General features: G+C 42.7%; 1 protein-coding gene across 2 annotated transcripts; it reads right to left on the reverse strand.

Annotated features, from left to right (window-relative positions):
- Window positions 1–8,750: 8,750 nt before the first annotated feature.
- SNRPB (small nuclear ribonucleoprotein polypeptides B and B1) lies at window positions 8,751–18,001 on the reverse strand. Of its 2 annotated transcripts, none has more exons than XM_004061695.4 (7): window positions 17,799–18,001; window positions 14,717–14,868; window positions 12,817–12,928; window positions 10,859–11,011; window positions 10,201–10,339; window positions 9,748–9,873; window positions 8,751–9,051 (listed from the first exon to the last, which is right to left on the reverse strand). In XM_004061695.4, exons 1-7 carry the CDS (start codon window positions 17,799–17,801, stop codon window positions 9,041–9,043), a joined length of 696 nt encoding a protein of 231 aa, XP_004061743.1. In that variant the 5' UTR covers window positions 17,802–18,001; the 3' UTR covers window positions 8,751–9,040. The 2 variants fall into 2 exon arrangements, with proteins under 2 accessions (XP_004061743.1, XP_004061744.1); XM_004061696.3 differs by having other exon boundaries at window positions 8,751–8,905; window positions 17,799–17,988.
- Between the last annotated feature and the right edge of the window lie 4,980 nt (window positions 18,002–22,981).

A 22,981-nucleotide genomic window follows, 5' to 3' on the forward strand; every position in this document is an offset into this window, starting at 1 on the left:
ACAACTAACAAGATGGCAACTTTTCCTGTACGTTTTTCTCCATTGAGGAATTTTGCTTTTTTTTTTTTTTAAGACTAGTCAAGATCAGTAGTGAGAAAGGGGGAAAAAGTAGACCAAAGAATTCAATCTTTGACTGTGAACAATCAACGGAGATATATCACTACCTTCAGACTAGTCTATTTTTGCTTTCTTTTGTTTTTTAATTTTTATAGGGGCTTAACATATATATTGAAATGTATTTATATCAAAAATGTGCAGCTCACTGAATTTTTTCCACAAACTGAACCCACCCAGGGAATCAGCCCTCAGATCAAGAAACAGAACATTATCAGCACCCTGGAAGCTCCCTTTGTGCCCCTTCCAGGGTAACCATTATCCTAAACTGTAGAAGCAAAGATGAGTTTTTGTACTTTATATGAGTGGAGTGACACAGTATGTGTGCTTTTGTGTTTGGCCTTTGGCTTCTGTCATTGACATTTTGTATAGTATATTCATTCATATCGCTGTGTGTTATTGTGGATCTTTTGTGCTCTTTGATGTGTAATATTCCATTTTTGGAAACACTATAATTTGTCCATTATACAGTGCTGTTTGGGCAGTTCCCAGTTTGGAGCTATTATGAATAGAGTTGCTACACATATTCTTGTACCTGTTTTTTCGTGAACACATGTCAGTATTTCTGTTGGGTATGTATGTAGGAATGGAATTGCTGGATCACAGGATATGCATATGTTCAGCTTTACCAACCAATCCTTCCCCCAAGGATATAATCTTTCCTTCCTGTCAACTAGTATTTGCTGACATAACCTACATGAAGCATTGTGTGTGGGCTGCAATACAAGGCATCACTCCCTCAAACCATTTTGGACCTGCTAGGGAGCCTGCCCTGCTCTCCCCAGAAAGCCTCATGATGTCAGTCTTTTCATGCCTCTTGGTACATGTGTAGAATCCTCCGTGGCAGATGACCAACCACAGTTGGATGGAGAGGGAGGGTCAATGCCACCCTCCGGTGAGGCAACTACAAGACACACCCTCATTCTATAGCTGAGGAAACTGGAGCTCAGAAAAGTTATCATTCATTCATTCATTCATTCATTCATTCAACAATATGTATTGTGCGCACAGAGCAGTGGGAACAACATAGACAAATTCCTTGCCCTCGTTAGAGCGGGGGAAGTAGTTCACAGAAAAATACTGCTTTTTAACTACATAAAAACATAATTAGCCTTCTTTATAACTAAACATATACAATTAAAACAAGGAGATATTTTTTATCAGATTGAACAAGATCTAGCAAAATAACAATACACTGTATTGGCAAGTATGTTGGAAACAGGCATCGGTATACACTCTTATTAATAGCATAGAATAATACAACTAGAGGGCTACCTGTTCAGCATATCTACCAATACTTACTGTATTTTATTTATTTATTTAGAGATGGACTCTCACTCTGCTCTGTCACCCAGGCTGGAGTGCAGTGGCACAATCTCAGTTCACTGCAACCTCCGCCTCCTGGGTTCAAGTGATTCTCCTGCCTCAGCCTCCTGAGTAGTTGAGATTACAGGCATGTGCCACCATGCCCGGCTAATTTTTGTGTTTTTAGTAGAGATGGGGTTTTGCCATTTTGGCCAGGCTGGTCTCGACCTCAAGTCATCCGCCCGCCTCAGCCTCCCCAAGTGCTGGGATTACAGGAGTGAGCCACTGCGCCCGACCCTCTACCAATACTTTAAATGTAACCCCGGCCCCCTTGCTCCTCAGAATTCTACTTTTACGAATTTAAATACAGAGGTATGGCTACACGGCTAAAGAGGGACAGGGCCTGACACTTCCTTCTCTCTTTAAATAAAATGTATTTTATTTCTATATAGGGCTTAGTAGAAAATAGGGACAATACAGAAAATGAGAAAAAAATGTAAGTCACGATCCCAGCACCCATGCTAAGGCTGAGCCCACGCATTTGCGGCTCCCTTCCTCCCTGTAAAGCAATGCTGCCCCCTTGTGGATTTGATGGGGTTTTTTTTTTAAACGCACATTATTTCACACTTTTTTAATGCAATTAATTTTAACTAGGTAAGGCGCTTAATGGTTCAATATTTATTTATTTATTTATTTTGAGATGGAATTTCGTGGTCTCGGCTCACTGCAACCTCCGCCTCCCGGGTTCAAGCGATTCTCCTGCCTCAGCCTCCCGAGTAGATGGGATTACAGGCATGCGCCACCACGACCGGCTAATTTTGTATTTTTAGTAGAGACGGGGTTTCTCCATGTTGCTTAGGCTGGTCTCGAACTCCCGACCTCAGGTGATCCGCCCGCCTCGGCCTCCCAAAGTGCTGGGATTACAGGCGTGAGCCACCTGCGCCAGGCTTAATATTTAAAAGGTTCTAAATGGTATTCAGTGAAAATTCTCCCTTCCTTTTCTACTCCTCTCAAACCAGGTTCCTTTCCCCACAGGCAACCAAACTGGCCAATTCGTTATATACAGACTTCCAGAGATAGGTCATGCACATGCCTCGTTCAATAAACGACAGTTTCCTTCTTTCCAGCCCCTGCCTTTGAATCATGATTGTAGCTCCTAAAAACTTAGAAACGCCAAATAAAAAATACTTTTACGCAAATTATCCAGCATTGCCTGATTTACAGTTACGAAAAATCAAAAACAATATGAATTCCCAAAATAAGAGCAATGCCCAAGTTAGATTACACCCACTAGTAATCATTAAGACTTGTGTAACAACATGAAAAATGTCTATCACAAGTTTGTTTTTTTTTTTTTTAAAGACAATATACAAAAGAGGACACAGGTAATTTAAAAGTGAAAACAAGCCTGGGCAATAAAGTGAGACCCTGTGTCTACCAAAAAAAAAAAAAAAGAAAAGAGAAAGGAAAGAAAAGGAAAGGGAAGGGAAGGGAAGAGAAGAGAGAAAAGAAGAGGAGGGGAGGAAGGGAAGGGGAGAGAAGAGACAGAGGAAAGAAAAGGAAAGGGGAAAGGAAGGAAGGATGGAAGGAAGGAGTCGGGGAGGGAGTTAGGAAGGATTAGCTGGGCATTGGTGGAGTGTGCCTGTAGTCCCAGCTACTGTGGAGGCTGAGGCAGGAGAATGGCTTAAGCCCAGGAGTTCAAGGCTGCAATGAGCTAAGATTGCACCACTGCACTCCAGCCTGGGTTACAGAGTGAGACTCTGTCTCTTAAAAAAAAGTCAAAACTATTCCTTAAAAAGAATGTAACAATATAACAATGATGTACCATTTTTCAGCTGTCAAACTAGAAAAGTGTGTTTCTTAATGAGAATCATTAATTCTGAGGAGCCTGTTGTGAAACGTGTAGTTGTGACCGATTTGTAACAGGGCAAACTGACTCAAGCTTTTATTATAGACTTTGACTCAGAAATTCCATTTTTAATTATTTAAAAATAGAACAATCTTTGCAAAAATATGGTCATCACATTATTTGTTGGTGAAAAAAACTAAGCTAAATGTTCAACTACAGAGGATTGGTTCAGTAAATTGGTTAAGTGTTTCATTTAATGAGATACTAAAATCATAATGTTTGCAAAGAGTGGGGATAGGTTTTTGATGTTTTGATGTTAAGAGAAATAGAGAGTTGACCATATAGTAAGATGATGAAACCCAACAAGTAGAGAAAAAGCTAGCATTGAATATTTGGGGGGCTGGGACACAGTATTTTATTTCTACAATCATTCTTTAATAAGCATGTTTAAGTATATTTTTTAAAAAAACAGAATACATGAACTATGGAATAGCATGCCTGTGGGCCTGACCAAGCAGAATACAATTTTTTTTTTAAGACAGTCTTGCTCAGTCGCCCAGGCTGGAGTGCACTGACATGATCTCTGCTCACTGCAACACCCCCGCCCCAGGTTCAAGCGATTCTCGTGCCTCAGCCTTCTGAGTAGCTGGGATTACAGGTGCGTACCATCATGCCCGGCTAATATTTGTATTTTTAGTAGAGACAGGGTTTCACCATGTTGGCCAGGCTGGTCTCAAACTCCTGGCCTCAAGTGATCCACCCACCTCAGCCTCCCACAGTGCTGAGATTACAGGCGTGGCCACCCACCGTTCCTGGCCAGAATACAAATTTAAGTTCAACAGCAAACCTAGTGCCTTTACTCTCTTACTTAGTCCTCGCAGCCACAGACCAATTTACTGACATGGACTAAGGTTATAGACACTTACTATGAAAACTGGAATAGAGCTCATATAGGTGAGAGCACATTCAAATTCTCCATCCAGACTTCTTTCACCACCAGAGACTTGGGAGTTACCTTAATGATACAATGGTCAGAATACCCACATGTCTGATTACAGACTTTTCCCTTTGTTCTTTCTCTTTGTCAGTGATTCTCAAAAGCCAGCGTGCCTAAGATTTTTCTATGAAGGGTTGTATACACAAAACCATATATGCTGTACTTCAAGAGAGTTTGAGTAGATTTTCAAGAGTAGTTTTGAGGATACGGAATTTTTACTGTGCTAACCATTAGCCAACGTGTGACTATGTTTTTTTTTCCTTTGCGTGATTATCCTTATTATTTGTATAATAAAAATAAGAGTACTGGCCGGGCATGGTGGCTCACACCTGCAATCCCAGCATTTTGAGAGGCCGAGGCAGGCGGACCACCTGAGGTCAGGAGTTTGAGGCCAGCCTAGCCAACGTGGCGAAACCCTGTCTCTACTAAAAATACAAAAATTAGCCAGGCGTTGCGGTGCATGCCTGTAGTCCCAGCTATTCGGGAGGCTGAAGCAGGAAGCCGAGGTTGCAGTGAGCCGAGATCACGCCACTGCACTCCAGCCTGGGCGACAGAGCAAGACTCTGTCTCAAAACAAGGGGAAAAAAAAAAAGACTACTGCCTTTTAGCTCAGGCTGGGAGTATAAAACCCTTTTGGATCACACCTGTCAGGGAAGTGGGAGGCTAGCTGCCTTTGCAGTTTGTGCTACTCAGGGTTCCTGTGATACTGAGCCAACCATTGGCTCTACCAAAAGCTGATGCCAAACTCACCTCCCTGATGTCCTTATTCCAATAAACCTGGACCAACTTCATCTTTACTCAGCCTTTTCCTCCACTGCAAATATCCTTTCCACAACAAAAAGCCTTAGTAAACTTTTTCTGTGAAGAAACTTTTTTTTTGAGATGAAATTCATATAGCAACAATTAACCATTTTAACAATTACAACTCAATAACTTTAGTGTGTTCACAAGGTTGTAAAACCACCAGCTCTCACCCTATAAAAGTATATCCTATTCCCATTAAGTAGGCACTCCATTTCCTGCTGCTCCCACCCCTGGAAACCTCTAATCTGCTGTCTACAGATTTATCTATTATGGGTAGCAAATATCCATATAAAAGCAATTATATAATAGATGATCTTTCGTGTCTGGCTTTTTTCACACTACACAATGTTTTCTAGGTTTATCTACATGGTAACATGTATCAATATTTCTTTCTTTTCAGCTCTATTATATTCCATTGTATGTATTGTGAAAGTTGTCAGAACCAAAATGGAGTCACTTGTATGTCTTTTAAAAAACCCTGCCAAAGCCGAAAGGCTATGAAGGGAGGATTCTGATGCATAAATGATAAAAAAATTATTACAAAAGACTGTAAAAACACAACCTTGCACAAAGGCCATTGCAACCTTATATACATACAAAAATATTTCTGCAAGGACTTCTGCCCGGCCACTGCTTGTTCAACCTCAGACTGGTGCCACCAGGACTTATTATTAATCCCTGGAGTTAGGGATAGTTATCCCAAGACAATTACATAATCCTTGTTTTTCCTTTTAATCTGTCTTCCTTTACCTCCCTGAATATGCATAGTATGGCACATGGACTCCCATTGCAATGCCCTATTCATGAATAGGTATCATTTTCTTTTATGGCCTCCGTTTATTTAGGTTGACAGTATATACCACAATTTGTTTATCCATTATATGTTGAATATTTTGGGTTGTTTCCACCTTTGGGCTGTTATGAATAATTCTGCTATAACCAGTTGTATACAAGTTTCTGTGTATCAAACTACCTTTGCAAAAGTGACAGTAAGAGAAATCTGACATGGCTGACTCCATCTTGCTTCTGAACTCACAGGCCTACTTCTTGGTAGAATTCAGGCCCCTCTCATCCTCTTAACTTGAGGGTCTTTCACTAGTTTTATAAGGGCAGTTTAGCTTTTGGGAAGAGCTCATCAAATCTCATTGTTGACAAGTTTTTATAGAGCTTTATCTCCAGCCACCTCTGCTCCGGGAGGTTGGTGGGTGGGAGTGAAATTTCCAACCCTCTCATCACTTGGTCTTTCTGGTGGCTGGCCCCATCCTGAGGCTAGCTAGGGGTCCCACTCTAAGTCATGAACTCACGTATTATCCCATTACACAGGAAATTCCAAGTGTTTTTTAGGTGCTGTGAAAAGAACCAGGAAAAAAGGCTAAATATATTTCATATTACCACAGATACATATATCTAGGAGTGGAATTGCCATATAGTAATTCTGTTCAGCTTTCAGGAACTGCCACTGTTTTCCATAGGGGCTACACCATTTTACGTTCTCACCAGCAATGCATGAGGGTTCCTGTTTCTCCACACCCTCACCAAGAGTTATTTTTTTCATAAATAAGCCATCCTCGGTATGAACCGGCATCTCATTGTAGTTTTGATTTGCATTTCTTTAATAACCAATGATGTTGAACCAGTTTTCATGTGCTTTTTGGCCATTTGTGTATCTTCTTTGGAGAAATATCTGTTCAATTCCTCTCATTTTTGAAAAGGGTTATCTTTTTTATTAAGAATTCTTTTTATAGTTCAAATAGCAAACTACAGATATCAGACTATCATATCGTTTGCAAAAATATTCTCCCCTTCCGTAAGTTGTTTTTTCATTCTTCACCATTCTTGGATGTACAAGTTTTTAATTTTGATGAAGTCCCATTTACATATTTTTTCTTCTGTTGCTTGTTTTCAATGTCCAATCCAATAATCCATTGCCAAATCCAAGGTGATGAGGACTTACTCATTTTCTTCTAGTAGATCTAGCTCTTATAGATTGTTTACCAATTTTGAGTTAATGAGTGATAAATGAAGGTATATGAGGTAGAGTTCCAACTTCATTCTTTTACATGTGGTTATCCAGTTGTCCCAGCACCATCTGAAAAGACTACTCTTTTCCCAATAGATGGTTTTGGTACCACTGCAGAAAATCAATTGACCATTTATTTATGTAAGGGTTTATTTCTGTACTCTCATCTGTCCATTGTCTATCTTTATGCCAGATGCAGTTTTGATTACAATTTTGTAGGTTTTGTGAGACTTCTAATGTGATCAAGATTGTTTTGGCTATTTGGGGCCTTTTGTAGCTTCATATATATGAGGATTAGCTTCTCCATTTCTGCAATGACCACTGGAATTATTATAGGGATTACATTGAATGTTTGGAGACTATTATTTGCTACTATAATAGTAAGTCTGGATCCATGAACATGTTGGCTTTCCTCATCTACTTAGTTTTCTTTCAGGATTTGTAGTTTTCACCTTGGTTTGATTGATTCCTGGGTATTCTGGTATTGCTTGCTTTGATTCTTAGGTATTCTTTTGGTTGCTATCCTAACTGGAATTCTTTTCCATTTCCTTTTCAGATTGTTTGTTGGTGGTGTATGGAATAGTTTTTATGTGATCTTGTACCCTAAAACGTTGCTGAATTCACTCATTAGCTCTAGTAGCTATCTTGTTGATGGGGTTTTCTATATACAGGATATCTTCTGCAGAGATAGTTTTACCCCTTCCTTTCCAATTCCAGTTCTTCTTTTTCTTGCCTAATTGTTCTGGCTAGAACTTCCAGTACAATGTTGAAAGTGGCCAAAGTGGGAACCCTTGTCTTGTTCCTAATCATAAGGGTAAAGCTTTCAGTCTTTCACTATTATGTTAGCTGTGTTTCATAAATCCCTTAATCTTGTTTAAAAATTGCCTTCTGAGCTGGGTGCAGTGACTCATGCCTGCAATCCCAGGCAGAGGCAGGATACCTTGAGGCCAGAAGTTTTGAGACCACCCTGGGCAACACAGTGAGACCCCGCCATCTCTTTAAAAAAAAAAATTCCCTTCTATTCCTAATTTGCTGGGTGTATTTATCATCAAAGGGTGTTGAAATCGTCTCAAATGTTTTTTCTGCATCTGTTGAGAAGATCCTATGGCTTTTTTCTTCCATTAATGTGGTAAGTGCCACTGATTGCATTTACAATTATCTTCCCCCTACACAGTAACTTTACAACAGTGTTCACCTTATTTTTGTACCCTTAGAGCTGGATGCACTAAGTACTAGAGCGCTGCTCAGTGAACACAGGCTTTGGGTGGAAGAACTCATGAAGATACCACAATTCAAAAGTTACGTTAGCTTATATGTTATGTGTGTGACCCTGGCAGAAAGTTATGCCAAAATTGTTCCTCTCCCAGCAGAATTTTCATTTTTAGCATTTGCTTCATGGAGGAGCTATCTAGATAAGTGCCTTCCCAAGAGGATATTATGGGTACTGATTTCAACAAAACTGATCTTTGAATCTGGTAAGTGAAAATGTTCAATTTTGTAATTATCTTAGTGTATGAGGATGTACAGATGCAAATGGGTAGTAAAACATTTTATAGGGAAGAAGGTAAGATCAGGGTTTTTTTCCAAGGCAACCCTTCTTGACTCTATTAAGCACCCAATATATCAAAGATTTTTCTAAAAATAAAGATACATAGGTGCAATTATAATGTTCTCTTAAGAGTTTATTATAAACCAGTTTCATAGGCCACAAGGAGATAAAAGGACTATGTACAGCCTTACGGGAAACAGGCAGGGAGCTGAGGAGGGCCAAGATGAGTCTAGGGCCTTGGTGGGCGCATTCCCGGGGGAGGGGGCCCTGTAAGGGAAACCAGACAATCCCATGAGACTCCACGAACAACAGCATAAGAAACAAACAGGTCTGTGGTAACGTGGCCCTGAGGAATCGAGCCCACGCCTCTGCGGAGCTACTTCCATACTCTGTGGCCAAGGGTCAAAGAAGGCCTGAAGTAAGAGTAAGAAGTTTAGTCAGTGCCTGATCTGCAACTTGAATCCCCAACCCTGCCCCAGCCTCCCACGCCCTGCAGTAATCGAGTGAGGAGAGGGGTATACATGGCATATGTGCTAACTAGGGACTACTCTGAGGCTGACTGGGTTCCTATGTCTATAAAAACCCATAGAGGAATAATCCAGACTAGAGAAACAGGGGTCACCAAGTTTGCCCATGGGTTATCTTATGGGGAAAGAACACTGGGCTTGGAGTCCAAACTCCCTGGGGGCCTATTTTCTCATCCATGTGGGGACTGATCTCAGAATTTCTCCAACTGAACTTAAAGAGAAATCCATAATAGTATAGCAAAGCCCAGAGCCCCCTCTTAATTACTAGGCACTGTCAAACCAAAGAGCATAAGACAATCTCATAACTTTTGTTAGGGATCCTCAGAATGCATTATTTCATAGTGTCCTGAGGCCGCTGCCTTAGATACTGAGAAACATCCTGGGTGCAGGGCTGCTCTAACTGTTCTAAGAGGGGAGGTAAGCCCAATTTAAGAAATGTTCCCTCTTCTCTTTCCTTTCTGCATTTCCCTAGATTTAAGGCTTGAAAGCCCATGGGATATGGTCTAAATGCAATCTTCCCTCCATTTCCTAACCCACTAGGCTCTAGGGAAAGAAGCCAAAGTCACCACTGCAGGCACTTACCTCGCATCCCAGGGGGAGGAGGCCGCATTCCCGGAGGGGGCATGCCCATTGGAGTCCCTCTTCCAGGGGGGATCCCCATTGGGGGACCCATAGGAGGTCTCATACCAGGAGGTGGGCCCATCATGCCTGCAAGAGAAAAGCCCCAAGAATATAGCTCAAGTGTCTATCTTGAAAAGGTAGCAAAAAAACTACAAAGCTTTCCACCAAGTTCTGAGACAGATGGACCATTCCACCCTCTCAGCAGCTCCCAGAAAACTGACATTTGAGCCTAACACCCAGGGCTCCCAATGGCTCTTGTCCACTTAGTCTCATCAGTCAGCCACGCTGGATCTCAGAGTAATCCTGCTTAATTATACAAACTCATCATCAGCTTCAGCCAAGGTTATATCTCATCATTAATCCAGCTAAGACATCTTCTATCAATTAGCACTGGTCTCCTTATGGGCTCCTCACCTGGAGGGGGTGCTCCTCGGCCCATAGGTGGGGGAGGACCCCCACGGCCAGGTGGGTACTGGGTTGGGGCCCCGGCAATACTGGCTGTGGCAGCAGCTGCAGCGGCTGCAACAGTACCTCTTCCTTGTGGGGTCATCACCTAAGAGGACATAAGAAGAAAGAGTTAGAAGAGTACAGTACAATGCAGCTTCCCACTCTCCTCCCCAACTTGGGGAAGGACAGTGGGAAATAACAGACACCAAATCCCTTAATGCTACAACTCTCAGCACCAGACTTCCTATCCAAAACCACATGTCGGGAAAGATCAAGCTTGAATGCCCAACTCCCATCTTCTAGACCTGAATGTAAGCATGTCCAGTCCAAGTGAGAGAAGGCAACTGCATTTTCAAATATGACTCATGATTTCAAATGCTGTCATGGAAATATTTTCCTTAAATACAGCTGGCTAATTCGTACATCTCTTTAATAGCATCAACATAATTTACAATGGCAAATTATCCTTTTCACTTGCTTCTAGGGCCATGTATAAACCACAGTGAAACACTGATAGTCTGACAATCACAGGTTGGTCACTCTGGACCCTTTTAAAACTATGGACCCTCCCCTTTATCCTTTATTTTAGCCACCAGGAGGTGGTACCCTTTCCCCAACTCCTCACCTGTTGGGATGGCCCGCCAACCCCACGGACTGGCCCAGCAAGTCCTGCAGGAGCCTGGGGCATGGGAACCCCAGCTGGGATTCCTCTGCCAGCAGCCCTGCCGATCCCCGGGCCCCCGGCAGCTCCAGCAAGTGGAACTCGAGCAATACCAGTCTGAAAAATAAACAAATATGCTCTGATGCCCAGTGGTCTGAAGATCAGAAGTATACTCTGGAATATCATTGCCAAGAGAGCCCCTCAAAACAGCTTATAAATACTATCGAAATAGCTTATAAATACTACCTCTCCATGTGTGCCAACACCATTCTTCCTCCATCCAAGACTATGAGTTATCCCTGAAGCAGGGTAGAACTTAAGAGTAAGTCTAGAGAAACATGCCACAACTCAACCACCTATATGCACTCCTGTGAAAGTTAAACCAAGAGCAAAGGGCCAGGGTTCCACTCAGGGTTCAGCAGGCAAGGCATTAAAGGGACATGAGATCCATTCCCAGCTGATTCTAATCCGCTAGGTGACAATGGGCAAATAATCCCACAATCCCAGGCTGAGTTGCCTTATTTGCAAATGACATGGTTATGGTACAACTGGTTGTGATCACAAAGGTTTACAATGGGTTATGTTAGACCAGCCAATTCTACTGGAAGAAGGTACTAAGAGATTTGAATATGTACATGGACTTTGAACCAAGATATGCTAACATCCCTTGCAGATATTTTTAACTGGAAAAGGCAGAAACGTAAAAATCTCCAAAAAAGAAAATGACTAGGATAAACTACTCTGTACTCATTTGAGAAAATCTTTCAGTCATTAACTTGACTTTAAAAGTGTTGAGCAACTAGAAAATGTTAACATTAAGTGAAAACACAGAACAACGTAATATATGCCCACTATGTGTTAAGTACAAAAAAATCCAGATAATATATGTGGATTTTTAAAAAGTTAAAAGGATTATTCTCTTTTGATTAAAATAACGTCTTGGCAGGGCGTGGTGGCTCACACCTGTAATCCCCGCTACTCGGGAGGCTGAGGCAGGAGAATCGCTTGAACCCGGGAGGCAGAGGTTGCAATAAGCCAAGATCGTGCCACTGCACTCCAGCCTGGCGACAGAGCGAGACTCCGTCTAAAAATCTAAAAAAAAAAAAAAAAAACCCTTCAAATGAAAAAGGGAAAGGGAAAACAAATTTGACTAGGTCTCTAAAGCCTGCTCTGTTTCTATGTGTAGCTTGGTGTTTACAGAATCAAGACTGTCTGAGATCAAATGTCAGTTTCACCACTTAGTGGCTGTGGCACCTTGGGCAAGTTACTAAGCCCTGGTTTATTCTATTTATAAGATAAGAATTTATCTCTAAAGAGACCTAAAGGATCAAATAAAATACTGAAGTGGTTGGCGCAAGGTAGATTCTCAGTAACTATGAACTGTAACTGTACAAAACAAAATACACACATATCCTATTGTTTCGGAGTTACAACTTTTTAAGGTCCACCTAGGCTTTGTCGTCACATTAAGAACTGACCCAGATGGCTTCAGGTGCTTCCTCCACTGACTCACTATGTACATCAACTGAGAAACAGGAAGAGCTTTAAAGTCAGAGATACCCAAATTCTAGTTCCCCTTTTCCACTTCTTTCTTGCAGGGTAACCTCTTTTTTTTTTTTTTTGTCTTTTTTTTTTTCCTTTTTCTGGAGAATGGGGTCTCGCTATATTGCCCAGGCAGGTCCCGAACTCCTGGGCTCAAGCTATCCTCCCGCCTCTTGCCTCCCTGAGAGCTGGGATTACAGACGTGAGCCACCGCGCCCGGCCTCTTGCAGGGTAACCTCTTTAAGATTTCATTTATTATCTGAAAAAGGGGGCAAAATCCAGAGGATGCCTGTGAGAACTGCAATGAAACAGAATCTAACACAGAGCCTGGCTCACGGTAGGGCCTCCCCTCCTCCACAAGGCTTCCTGCTCTGACTTACATCTTTGGGAGGAGGTCCCTCTACCGTCATTGAGACCAGATTCTCCCCTCGCAGCAGCACCAGACCGAGGACTCGCTTCTCTTCCCTTTCTGCTTGTTTGGAGTTCTTTGGCCTAAAGAGAGGTTTAGAAGGAACAAAAAAAGTGTTAGAGGTGGGTAAAGTTCACCTGCCTAGTGGCCTCCAAGATTTGCTTATACTGCATCTCCTAACAAACAGTACACAAACTTTCCCAAGATAGCCCTCCTGGATAGTCTCTACAGGCTGAACACATAACCTCTTAGGTGGCTATCTACCTGTTTCCTACCATGCCAAGAGGACACACTGACCAAGAGATAGGACAAGGTCAACAAAGCCCAGCCCGGGCCCAAATGCTATTCCACAGCAACTGTGAAGGCCCTTCCCTCAGCCAAGTCTTCTTTCTTAGGACCCTATTCCCTCCCTTCAGCTTAAGGTCTTGCCAACATCAGGAGGCTGCCTAAACAATTCCAATCAAATGACTCCCACCCACCTCACTTACGTGCAGTGTCCTTCTAATATCAATTCAACCTCACAGGCCTATAATTCTGCCCCTCATCTTACATCAGAAATAGGAGAAGCCATAGAAGGAAAAGGTTAAGAGAAATTTCACATACACAGAAATTGAAATTTCATATCTATTCCTCAAAAGCATAAAAACAGAAACCCCCAAAAAGCAACAACCAGAAAAAGATGAACAAAATATAAATGTGAAGTAGGAAAAATAACTGCAACAGGATAGGAAAGTGGGGAAAAAAGCTAAAGCTAGATCCTAAAAATAAAGGGGAAAAAATAGCCTGATTTAAAAAAAGAACTCAAAAGATTTTGTTTTGATATTTTACAGTATATTAACTGGTTGTCTGTGGATGGACAGTTTTTCCCTTTTTTGGCTCACATTTTCTTATTTTTTAAAATAATAACCATGTATTGTCCTTTCGTAATTAGAAAAAAACCCTTCGGGGTATTTTAGTTTCTATTCATAGACTTCTTTGTATTTTCAAAAATATTTTCCAATAAACATTTTTTATAATCAGGAGGGAACTTTGGAGTAGCTCCACGCTCATCTGTTGGCCCCTCTCTAATACGTACCTGGCACCCAGGCATCCCTACCACATTTTTAAACTATACTTCTTGACCTTGAGTCACGGAAGAAATCAGCCCCAAGGAGAATCAAAGGGAATTCAAAGTGAGTGACAAAATAATATGGACACTGCATATGACAAAAGAGCTGATGACCACGGAAGTCACATCATCTTTTTGTGCCTCAAGTAGCCTTGAATGTAAAACATGATGGGAAGCTAAATCATATCTTTTAATGGGCCAAAAGCTTAAGATCTGTGAGACTCAAGGCAAGGGAGTTAGCCAATAACTTATGGAATTGTAGCAAAGTAGAAAATACCTCCAATTGTTTGTATAAATGCCAACAAAAATCACTGGCCCCAAACCCACATGGGGAGCTGAGCACTTACCCTGAAGAGGGTCAGAGGCTTCTTAAAGCAGTTTCAGACCAGGCTGCATTGGGAGAGCCCTTTAGGCTACAGCTTTACAAATAGGCAATGAGGCCAGAAACTCAAGCTCTCCCCCCTCACACACCTGTGGGGAGAACATGAGAGCCCTTTACCCCAGTACCCAGGGGCACACAAAGTCAGAGAAACAAAAAGCCTAGCAGCCCTTCACAACTTGTACTTTGCTAGACCTAGAGAGCAAGGTTTGCTGGACTGAAAAAGATTTCTTAGTGTTCAATGTCCCCATTTAAGTCTGCCCTCTAAAACTGGAGAATAAACAGAGAAGAACCAACTAGCTACATCACCACCTCTACTGCTTGGCCCACCCACTCAATCCATTCCCATCCTCCAGTCTCCGCCCCCCACAGTCCACTCCTCACTTGATCTTTCTGAACTCATCACAGTCACAGAGGATCAAATTCATGTGCTTGTCAAAAGCCTTGAAGGTGCCAATGAAGATCCGGCCGTCCTGCAGGATGCACCTCATCCTGTAATCAATATGCTGCAGCATCTTGCTGCTCTTGCCCACCGTCTGCAAGGAGAAACGGACAGGGATGAGACTCTGCTCTTTTGGACCCAACACCTCTGGCCCTCCCCAAAACTTCCCATGGCGTTCTTGTCCATGTGTCCAACTTTCTCAACAGATTCTTAGCTCAGTCTTCCACCCACAGCCTTTTCCTAGGAATTCTCCCATGCCACCCTGTTTTAGCCCTGACCTCTACCCAGTAATCTGCTATTCCCTCTTCCCTTGAAATCGGTCTTTCTCATATTATAATTGCCTTTCTCCATGTCGTGTCAGTTGCAGGGATGAGAGTACAGGGTGTCCCCAAAATAATCCAATGCATACATACTAGAGCCATCTACCACTGTGCAGATTATAGATATGTGACTCAAGTGCTATGGAACATTCAAATCTCATTAAAAACACTGAGTAAAGGAAGAGCTAGAATAGGGCTGAAACTAAAAATCTAATCAACAAGAAGCTTGTTATCAGGAAGGAGATCAGCTTCAAGGTGAAAAATGATATCCACATATCAAGAATTTGTTAGTGTGCCTCCAAGACTATATTTGGCAGAGGGAAACTTCTGATGGTTAGGGTGCTAACCAGTGTGGACATATAATGGTCTTTAACCCAACAAACATTTCTGCTTTCATAACCTGGGCTCCAGTGTGCTAAAATAAAGAAGTGACTCTATAGGTATCACTTTGTGAACCGTCAGGTACCCTAAGCAGTTGTATTTCTCTCTATAAACAAATCACCTGGCATTTGATCTGTATATCATCCTCCCATCAGTCCGACTGCTATACCCAAGTCCTAACCCACCAAGTGCCTTCTATGGACCTCTGTTCATCTCTGTGAGCTCAGACAACAAAGTTCTGAACCTGCAAATATGCAGATCAAAACCTTGACTCCATGGCCGGGCTCAGTGGCTCACTCCTGCAATCCCGGCATTTTGGGAGGCCGAGGTGGGCAGAACACCTTAGGTCAGGAGTTCAAGACCAGCCTGGCTAACATGGCGAAGCCCCGTCTCTACTAAAATTACAAAAATTAGCCACACGTGCTGGCAGGTGCCTGTAATCCCAGCTACTCGGGAGACTGAGGTGGGAGAATCACTTGAACCTGGGAGGTGGAGGCTGCAGTGAGCTGAGATCATGCCACTGTACTCCAGCCTGGGTGACAGGGAAAGACTCCATCTCAAAAAAACAAAAACAAAACTTGACTCCACACAAAGATACTGCGAGCCTCCCTCAGGTTAGGTGGTTCAGTTTCCATTCAATGACCATTTTAACCAGCTTCTAACCACAAGGGATCTGAACCTTTAGGGCAACATTCACTGGTCCAGCTGAACTAATGTTTACTGGGTGCTCACTGTGTATCTGGCACTGTGATAAGCACAGTACATCTCATTTAATCCCCAAAGTTGGGCCCATTATTCTCCCTATTTTACAGATGAGTTCACTGAGGCTAGGAGAGGTTAAGTAACTTGCCCAGTTTCACAGCTGGGAAGCTGTGTTGGAACCTAGACAAAATGAATCCAGTGCCTATTCTAACCAATTATCCAAACAATATCCTACCAGGTTTCCCTGCTTCCAGTCCCATCGAATATACATGCCAGAGCTAGAGCAATCTTTCTAAACACCACTAAGCTTATGTCATTTTGCTGGTTAAAATCCATCAGTGGGCAGGGTGTGGTGGCTCACTGCTGTAATCCCAGCACTTTGGGAGGCCAAGGTGGGTGGATTAACTGAGGTCAGGAGTTCGAGACCAGCCTGGCCAACATGGTGAAACCCCGTCTCTACTAAAAATACAAAAAATTAGCCAAGTGTGGTGGCGGGTGCCTACAATCCCAGCTGCTTGGGAGGCTGAGGCAGGAGAATCGCTTGAACCCGGGAGGCGGAGTTTGCAGTGAACCCTGATCGATCCACTGCACTCCAGCCTGGGCAACAAAAGCAAAACTCCGTCTCCAAAAAATAAAAATAAATTAAATTAAATCCTTCAATGACATGCCTCACCACCACTGAGGTAAAATTAACATGCAAGGCCTTTAGTAACTAGCCTCCTGCCAATTCTTCCCGTCTTCCCTTCTTTCTTCTTTCTCCTCCAGCAACTTTTTCTCAGTCAACAAACGCAGACAAATCCAGTAACTTTTAAAATCTTGTTACCCTTCAGCCTTTGTTCCTTCAGTTCTCCGGGTCTGTAATATTCCCCCCATTTTCGCCGGGAACATTCTTGCTAATCTTTTAGGAATCTGCTCAGGAACCATCTATTTGAGAAAACATTCTTACCCCGCCCCGCTGCCGTTACTTTTACCGAATGACCACACTGAATTATATTATGTGTCCCCAACTACCTCTGTGAAGGAAGCAAACACATTTCCGAGAGTAGCCCCAGCGCCTGAGAAGTCAGGCACAGGCAAACACGGAAACATGATGAGCAACTGCGTGGAACTCTTCCTCCAACATTCTCCATCACCCTCCTCCGCCCTCCTCTCCATCCAGCAGACCTAGCAAGACTCTAGCGTGGTCCACGAGCCCCTTCCACCCACTTCCGCCAACTCTTTCTCGGACTCACAAACTTCCACAAGTCTGAGCCTTTTACCGGGTCCCCCTGCGGCTCCAGTGCCTGCTCCGAAGCCCGGGACATATATTTATTCGGCAAAAGTTAACTTAGTGCCTACTGGGTCCCAGGAATTATGGCTACAGCGGTGTCGAGAGCCGCGGTTCTACCCTCGCCCCTGCCGAGCGACCTCGGCCTCCGACACCGGTTCCAACCTTCTCCTCGACCCCATGCCTAGCGGAACCGCCAAGGTCCTGGTCTTTCCCGCCCAGACCGAGCGGCCTCGGCCCAGGCCTCCACCGCCCTAAGTGGCTCCAACCCACGGCTTCCTCCCCGATCAGTCGCGGTTCCCACTCCACAACAGACTCGGAAGCTCCCGCGCCGCCAGCCTGTGCCCTCCTTACCATGGTGGCGGTTCTGATGGCTCTGATACCCGCCGGATTCGCCTCCTCAGAGGCCTAGCCTCTCTCCCACAGCCGATTTCCCGCCGCCGCTACCGGAAATGCAGCACCACGTAAAATGCGGTCGGGTAGAAACCTACTTCCGGTCCAGCTCAGTAGCCCTGGAGTTCCGGGCCCGGAGCGGAGCTTCTGCCGAGCAGAGGCGGGGCCTGGGGACTGGGCGTTAACATCCGCTTTGACGTAAGGAGAGCCTTAAGTTCCTGTTTGGACACCTTCCTAGCTTAAATCCGTACTCAGAGGTGCTCTGTGTCACACTAATTTCTCTTCACCCCGCCTTTCCCATTAACCTCTCGGTCCTCATTTCCCATCACCCTCCCCGGCTCTCTCCTCTACAGTCACTGTTCTTGCTTTTCGCTCCACTGGCGGGACGTGCTCCTTTTTCAGCCCCTCTGCATTTGCTTTTGCCTCTGCCTGGAATGGTAGTCCCCAGGGTATACCAGAAGGCTGCTGCCCTCACCTCTTTCAAGATTTAAGCTTAAATAACATTTTCCCAGTGAGGATTTCCCTAGCCATCCTGTAACCTTCCCACCCACCTCATCCTCATCTCTCCTGTATTTCCCTCTTGCTATCTAACACGCTGTATATTTTTGTTAGTTATTTTATTATCCCCTCCCCATTAGAATGTAAGATCCATAAGGGTGTGAATTTTTCTCTTTGTGTATTACTCATTGCTGTAGTGCCTAGAACACTTTAGCACAAAATAAGGGCTCTATCCATATTTGCTGATAATCGCATCCAGTCGTATGACATTTATTTTTTTTCTATGACTTTTTTTTTTTTCTTTTGAGACAGAGTCTCAGTCTGTCACCAAGGCTGGAGTGCAGTGGCACAATCTCGGCTCACTGCAACCTCTGCCTCCCCGGTTCAAGCGATTCTCCTGCCTCAGCCTCCCGAGTAGCTGGGAATACAGGCCTGTGCCACCACACTCGGCTAATTTTTGTATTTTTAGTAGAGACGGGGTTTTGCCATGTTGGCCAGGCTGGTCTCGAACTCCTGACCTCAACTCCTGGTCTCGAACTCCTGATCCATCCACCTTGGCCTCCCAAAGTGCTGGAATTACAGGCGTGAACCATCACACTGGGCCCTTCCTATGACTTTTAAATACAGCATATACACCCAAGGCTTTCAAGTTTGTTCCTCTAACCTTGGTCTCTTCATTTAACTCTTGGCCCTTTATATCCAGCTGCCAGCGTGATGTGAATGTCTAATAGGTATACCAAATTTAACATGTTGAAAACTGAATTCTTGATTCTATTCACTGTTTCTAAAACCACTTCACCAGTGTTGCCCATCCCCGAAGTTTCTTGGATTAAAAAAGAAAAAAAAGAAAATGACAAATTTGAAGCGTATTTCATTCTTCTCTTTCTCTGCCATCGAATAATCAAATTCATCCGCGAATCCTGTGGCCCCCACCTTCAAATTATCTTGAATATGATTGTTGTCACCCACTCCATTGCGTCCACTCTAGTCATAGCCACCATCATCTCTGTCTTGGATCATTGAACAAGCCCGTAACTTGTCTCTTTGCTTCCTTTCTTGTTCTCACAGCAGCCAGAGGGATCCTTCTAAACGTACTGGGATATCAGATGATATCATGCCCTGGTCTCCACTTACCAAAAACTTCCCAGCACACATGGAATAAAATCTAGCTCTGCACTCCTCTCCAACCTCATTCATCTCCTTCAACATTCCCCTCATTCATCATTCTCCAGTCACACTAATCTCCTTGCTGTTCCTCAAACCCAGCAAGGAAAGCTTCCACCTTGGTGCTTTGTCATCTTCACACCATCTCTAAAGGGTATGTTCTGTTGTCCCGTTTCCTGTCACCTGTAGATGAAGAGGTGAAGCCTCATAGAAATGAATTGTTGCCCAAAGTGGCAGAGTCAGAGTGGGAATATAGGTCCGTCTGGCTCCTCAGCTGTTCATTTGCCCCCACCTTACCCAGCTGCCTAACACATCATTCATGCATGCATTTAAAATCATTTTTATTTAGCATCTACTAAGGCCATGCACCATTATTGGGATAGAGTCCTTTCCCTCACGGAGCTTTACATCCTACTGAGAAAGACATAGTAAACCAAATAAATAAGTATGCAATGTAACATTAGAGTGATATGAAAAAAATAAATAAAGGCAGAGGACTGAGAGGGATAGGGTACAATTTTGGCTAGGTGGTCAGGGGAAACTTCTCTGAGGAGTGGTATGTGAGCAGAGACCTGAACCTACACTCAGGTCTATCAGAAGGATGAATATTATGAAGGACATTCTAGAAAATGTATATAAAGGGAATCATATAATAATACGTGGTCTTTTGTGACTACCTTCTTTCACTTAGCACAATGTTTTTAAGGCTCATCCATGTCATGACACGTATCAATACTCCATTCCTTTTTATGGCCAAATAACATTCCATTGTATGGATGTACAGTAGTCCCCCCATATCCATCTTTCACTTTCTGCGGTTTCAGTTACCCACAATCAACTGCAGTATAAAAATAGGTGAGTACAGTACAAGATATTTTGAGACCACATTCATATAACTTTTATTACAGTATATTTTTATAACTGTTCTATTAGTATTGTTAATCTCTTACTGTACCTAATTTATAAATTAAACTTTATCATAGCTATGTATGTATAGGAGAAAATAGTATATATAGGGTTTGGTAGTATCTGCCGTTCCATGAATCCACTGGTGATCTTGGAATATAACCCCCTCAGATAAGGAGGGAACTACCATATTTTATCAGTTCATCAAATGATGAACATTTGGATTGCTTCCACCTTTTGGCTGTTATAAATAATGCTGCTGTAAACATTGTGTACAAGTTTTCACATGGACATGCTTTCATTCCTCTTTGGTATCCAGCTAGGAGCGGAATTTCTGAGTCTTATGATAATTCTGATTAACCATTTGAAGAACTGCCAGACTGTTTTCCAAAGTGGCTTCACCATGATACATTCCCACAAGTGGCGTATGAGGGTTCTGATTTCTCCAAATCTTCACCCATATTTGTTATTATCTGACTTTTTGATTCAAGCCATCTTAATGTGAAGTGCTATCAATTTCATCGTGGTTTTGATTTGCATTTCCCTCATGAATAATGATGTTGAACATCTTTTCATGTGCTTGTTGGCCATTTATATATCATCCTTGGAGAAATGCCCATTCAGATCCTTTTCTCATTTTTTAATTGGACCGTTTGACTTTTATTATTGAGTTGTAAGAATTCTACATTACAGATACAAGTTCCTTGTCAGATATATGATTTATGCAGGTTTTCTCCCATTCTGTGAGTTGTCTTTTTTTTTTTTTTTGAGACAGAGTCTCACCCCATCACCCAGGCTGCAGTGCAGTGGTGCGATCACAGCTCACTGCAGCCTGACCTCCAATGCTCAAGCGATTCTCCCACCTCAGCCTTCCGAGTAGCTGGGACTACAGATGCATGCCACCACGGTGGCTAATTTTTGTTATTTTTTTTTTGTAGAGACAGGGTTTCACCACGTTGCCCAAGCTGGATTCAAGCAGTCTACCCACTTCAGCCTCCCAAACTGCTGGGATTACGGGCATGAGCCACCATGCCTGGCCTTTTCACTTTCTTGATAATATCCTGAACAAAAGTTTTTAATTTGGATGATGTCTAATTTATCTTTTTGTTGTTGTTGTTGCTTATGTTTTTGGTGCAATAAGAAAAATCTTTTCTGCCAAATCTAAGATTATGAAGATTTACCCCTTTGTTTTCTTCTAATAGTTTTATAGTTTTAGCTCTTACATTTAGATTTTTGATACATTTTTAGTTCATATTTTATATATGGTATAAGGTAGGGTCAAACTGTATTCTTTTCTAAGTAGATATACAGTTAGCTTAGCATCATTTGTTAAAAAGACTCTTCTTTCCCCCACTGAATAATCTTGGCACCCTAGTGGAAAATCATTTGACCATTGACACATGGTTTTATTTCTGGACTTCCAATTCTATTCCTTTGATCTATATGGCTGTCCTTATGCCAGTACTATACTATCCTGATTACCATTTGCTTTATAGTAAGTTTTGAAGTCAGAAAAAGTGTGAATCCTCCTCCTTTTTCTTTTTCAAGGTTGTTTTGGCTATTCTAGATGCCTTGCAACTCAAGTAGTTTGCCAATCTACAAATAAGGGAAAAGGGGTCATGAATTCAGAGCTGGGGATTAAACAGGCAATTCATTTGGTCTTTACTTGATAAAATGGTCCCAAGTTTCGGTCTAGATCAGGGGCGGGCAAACTTTTTTTAAATATGTATAAGACTGGTTAGTTTCCAATAAATTTTTTGTTAAGGGCAGAGAGCATTTTAGGGTTGTCGAGCCATTTGGTCTCTGTTGCAATTACTCAACTTTACCATGTATCATGGAAGCAGCTATACTCAATACCTAGCAAATGAGTGTGGCTGGGTTCCAATAAAATGTTATTTATGGATACAAATAGATGTCACAAAATATTATTATCCTTTAAATTCTTTGCAACCATTTAAAATGTAAAGACCATTTACATTTTGTGTAAATGTAAATGTAAAGACCAAAATTTACATTTTGTGTGGCTCAAGGCCACACAAAAACATGTGATCAGCAAGGATTGGCATTTAGGCTGTAGTTTGCCAACCTCTGATGTAGACCATTAGATTTCTGTGTCTAGATTCAGGGTCACAGCCCCAGCTGAGTATTCATAATTAATAGTTTTGACTTGCATTATTTATTTGGCTTATCTCTGGGCTCACTAAATATATGCAGTCAAAATTCATGTCTTTTCCCTCATTTTAAAAACACACACATATACCTTCACACTTGTATCAATCTGCGTTCCACAGGGAGACAGAAACCATACAGTAATTTAAATTAAAGAATTATTTTGCCAGGGATGGTGGCTCATGCCTTTAATCCCAGCACTTTGGGAGGCTGAGGCAGGCGGATCACCTGAGGTCAGGAGTTCGAGACCAGCCTGGCAACATGGTGAAACCCCATCTCTAAAAATACAAAAATTAGCCAGCTGTGGTGGTGGGTGCCTATAATCCCAGCTACTCAGGAGGCTGAGGCAGGGAGAAATGCTTGAACCAGGGAGGTGGATGTTGCAGTGAGCTGAGATCGTGCCATTG

Source organism: Gorilla gorilla, chromosome 21, assembly GCF_029281585.2.
Source record: "Gorilla gorilla gorilla isolate KB3781 chromosome 21, NHGRI_mGorGor1-v2.1_pri, whole genome shotgun sequence".
NCBI classification, from domain to species: Eukaryota; Metazoa; Chordata; class Mammalia; order Primates; family Hominidae; genus Gorilla; species Gorilla gorilla.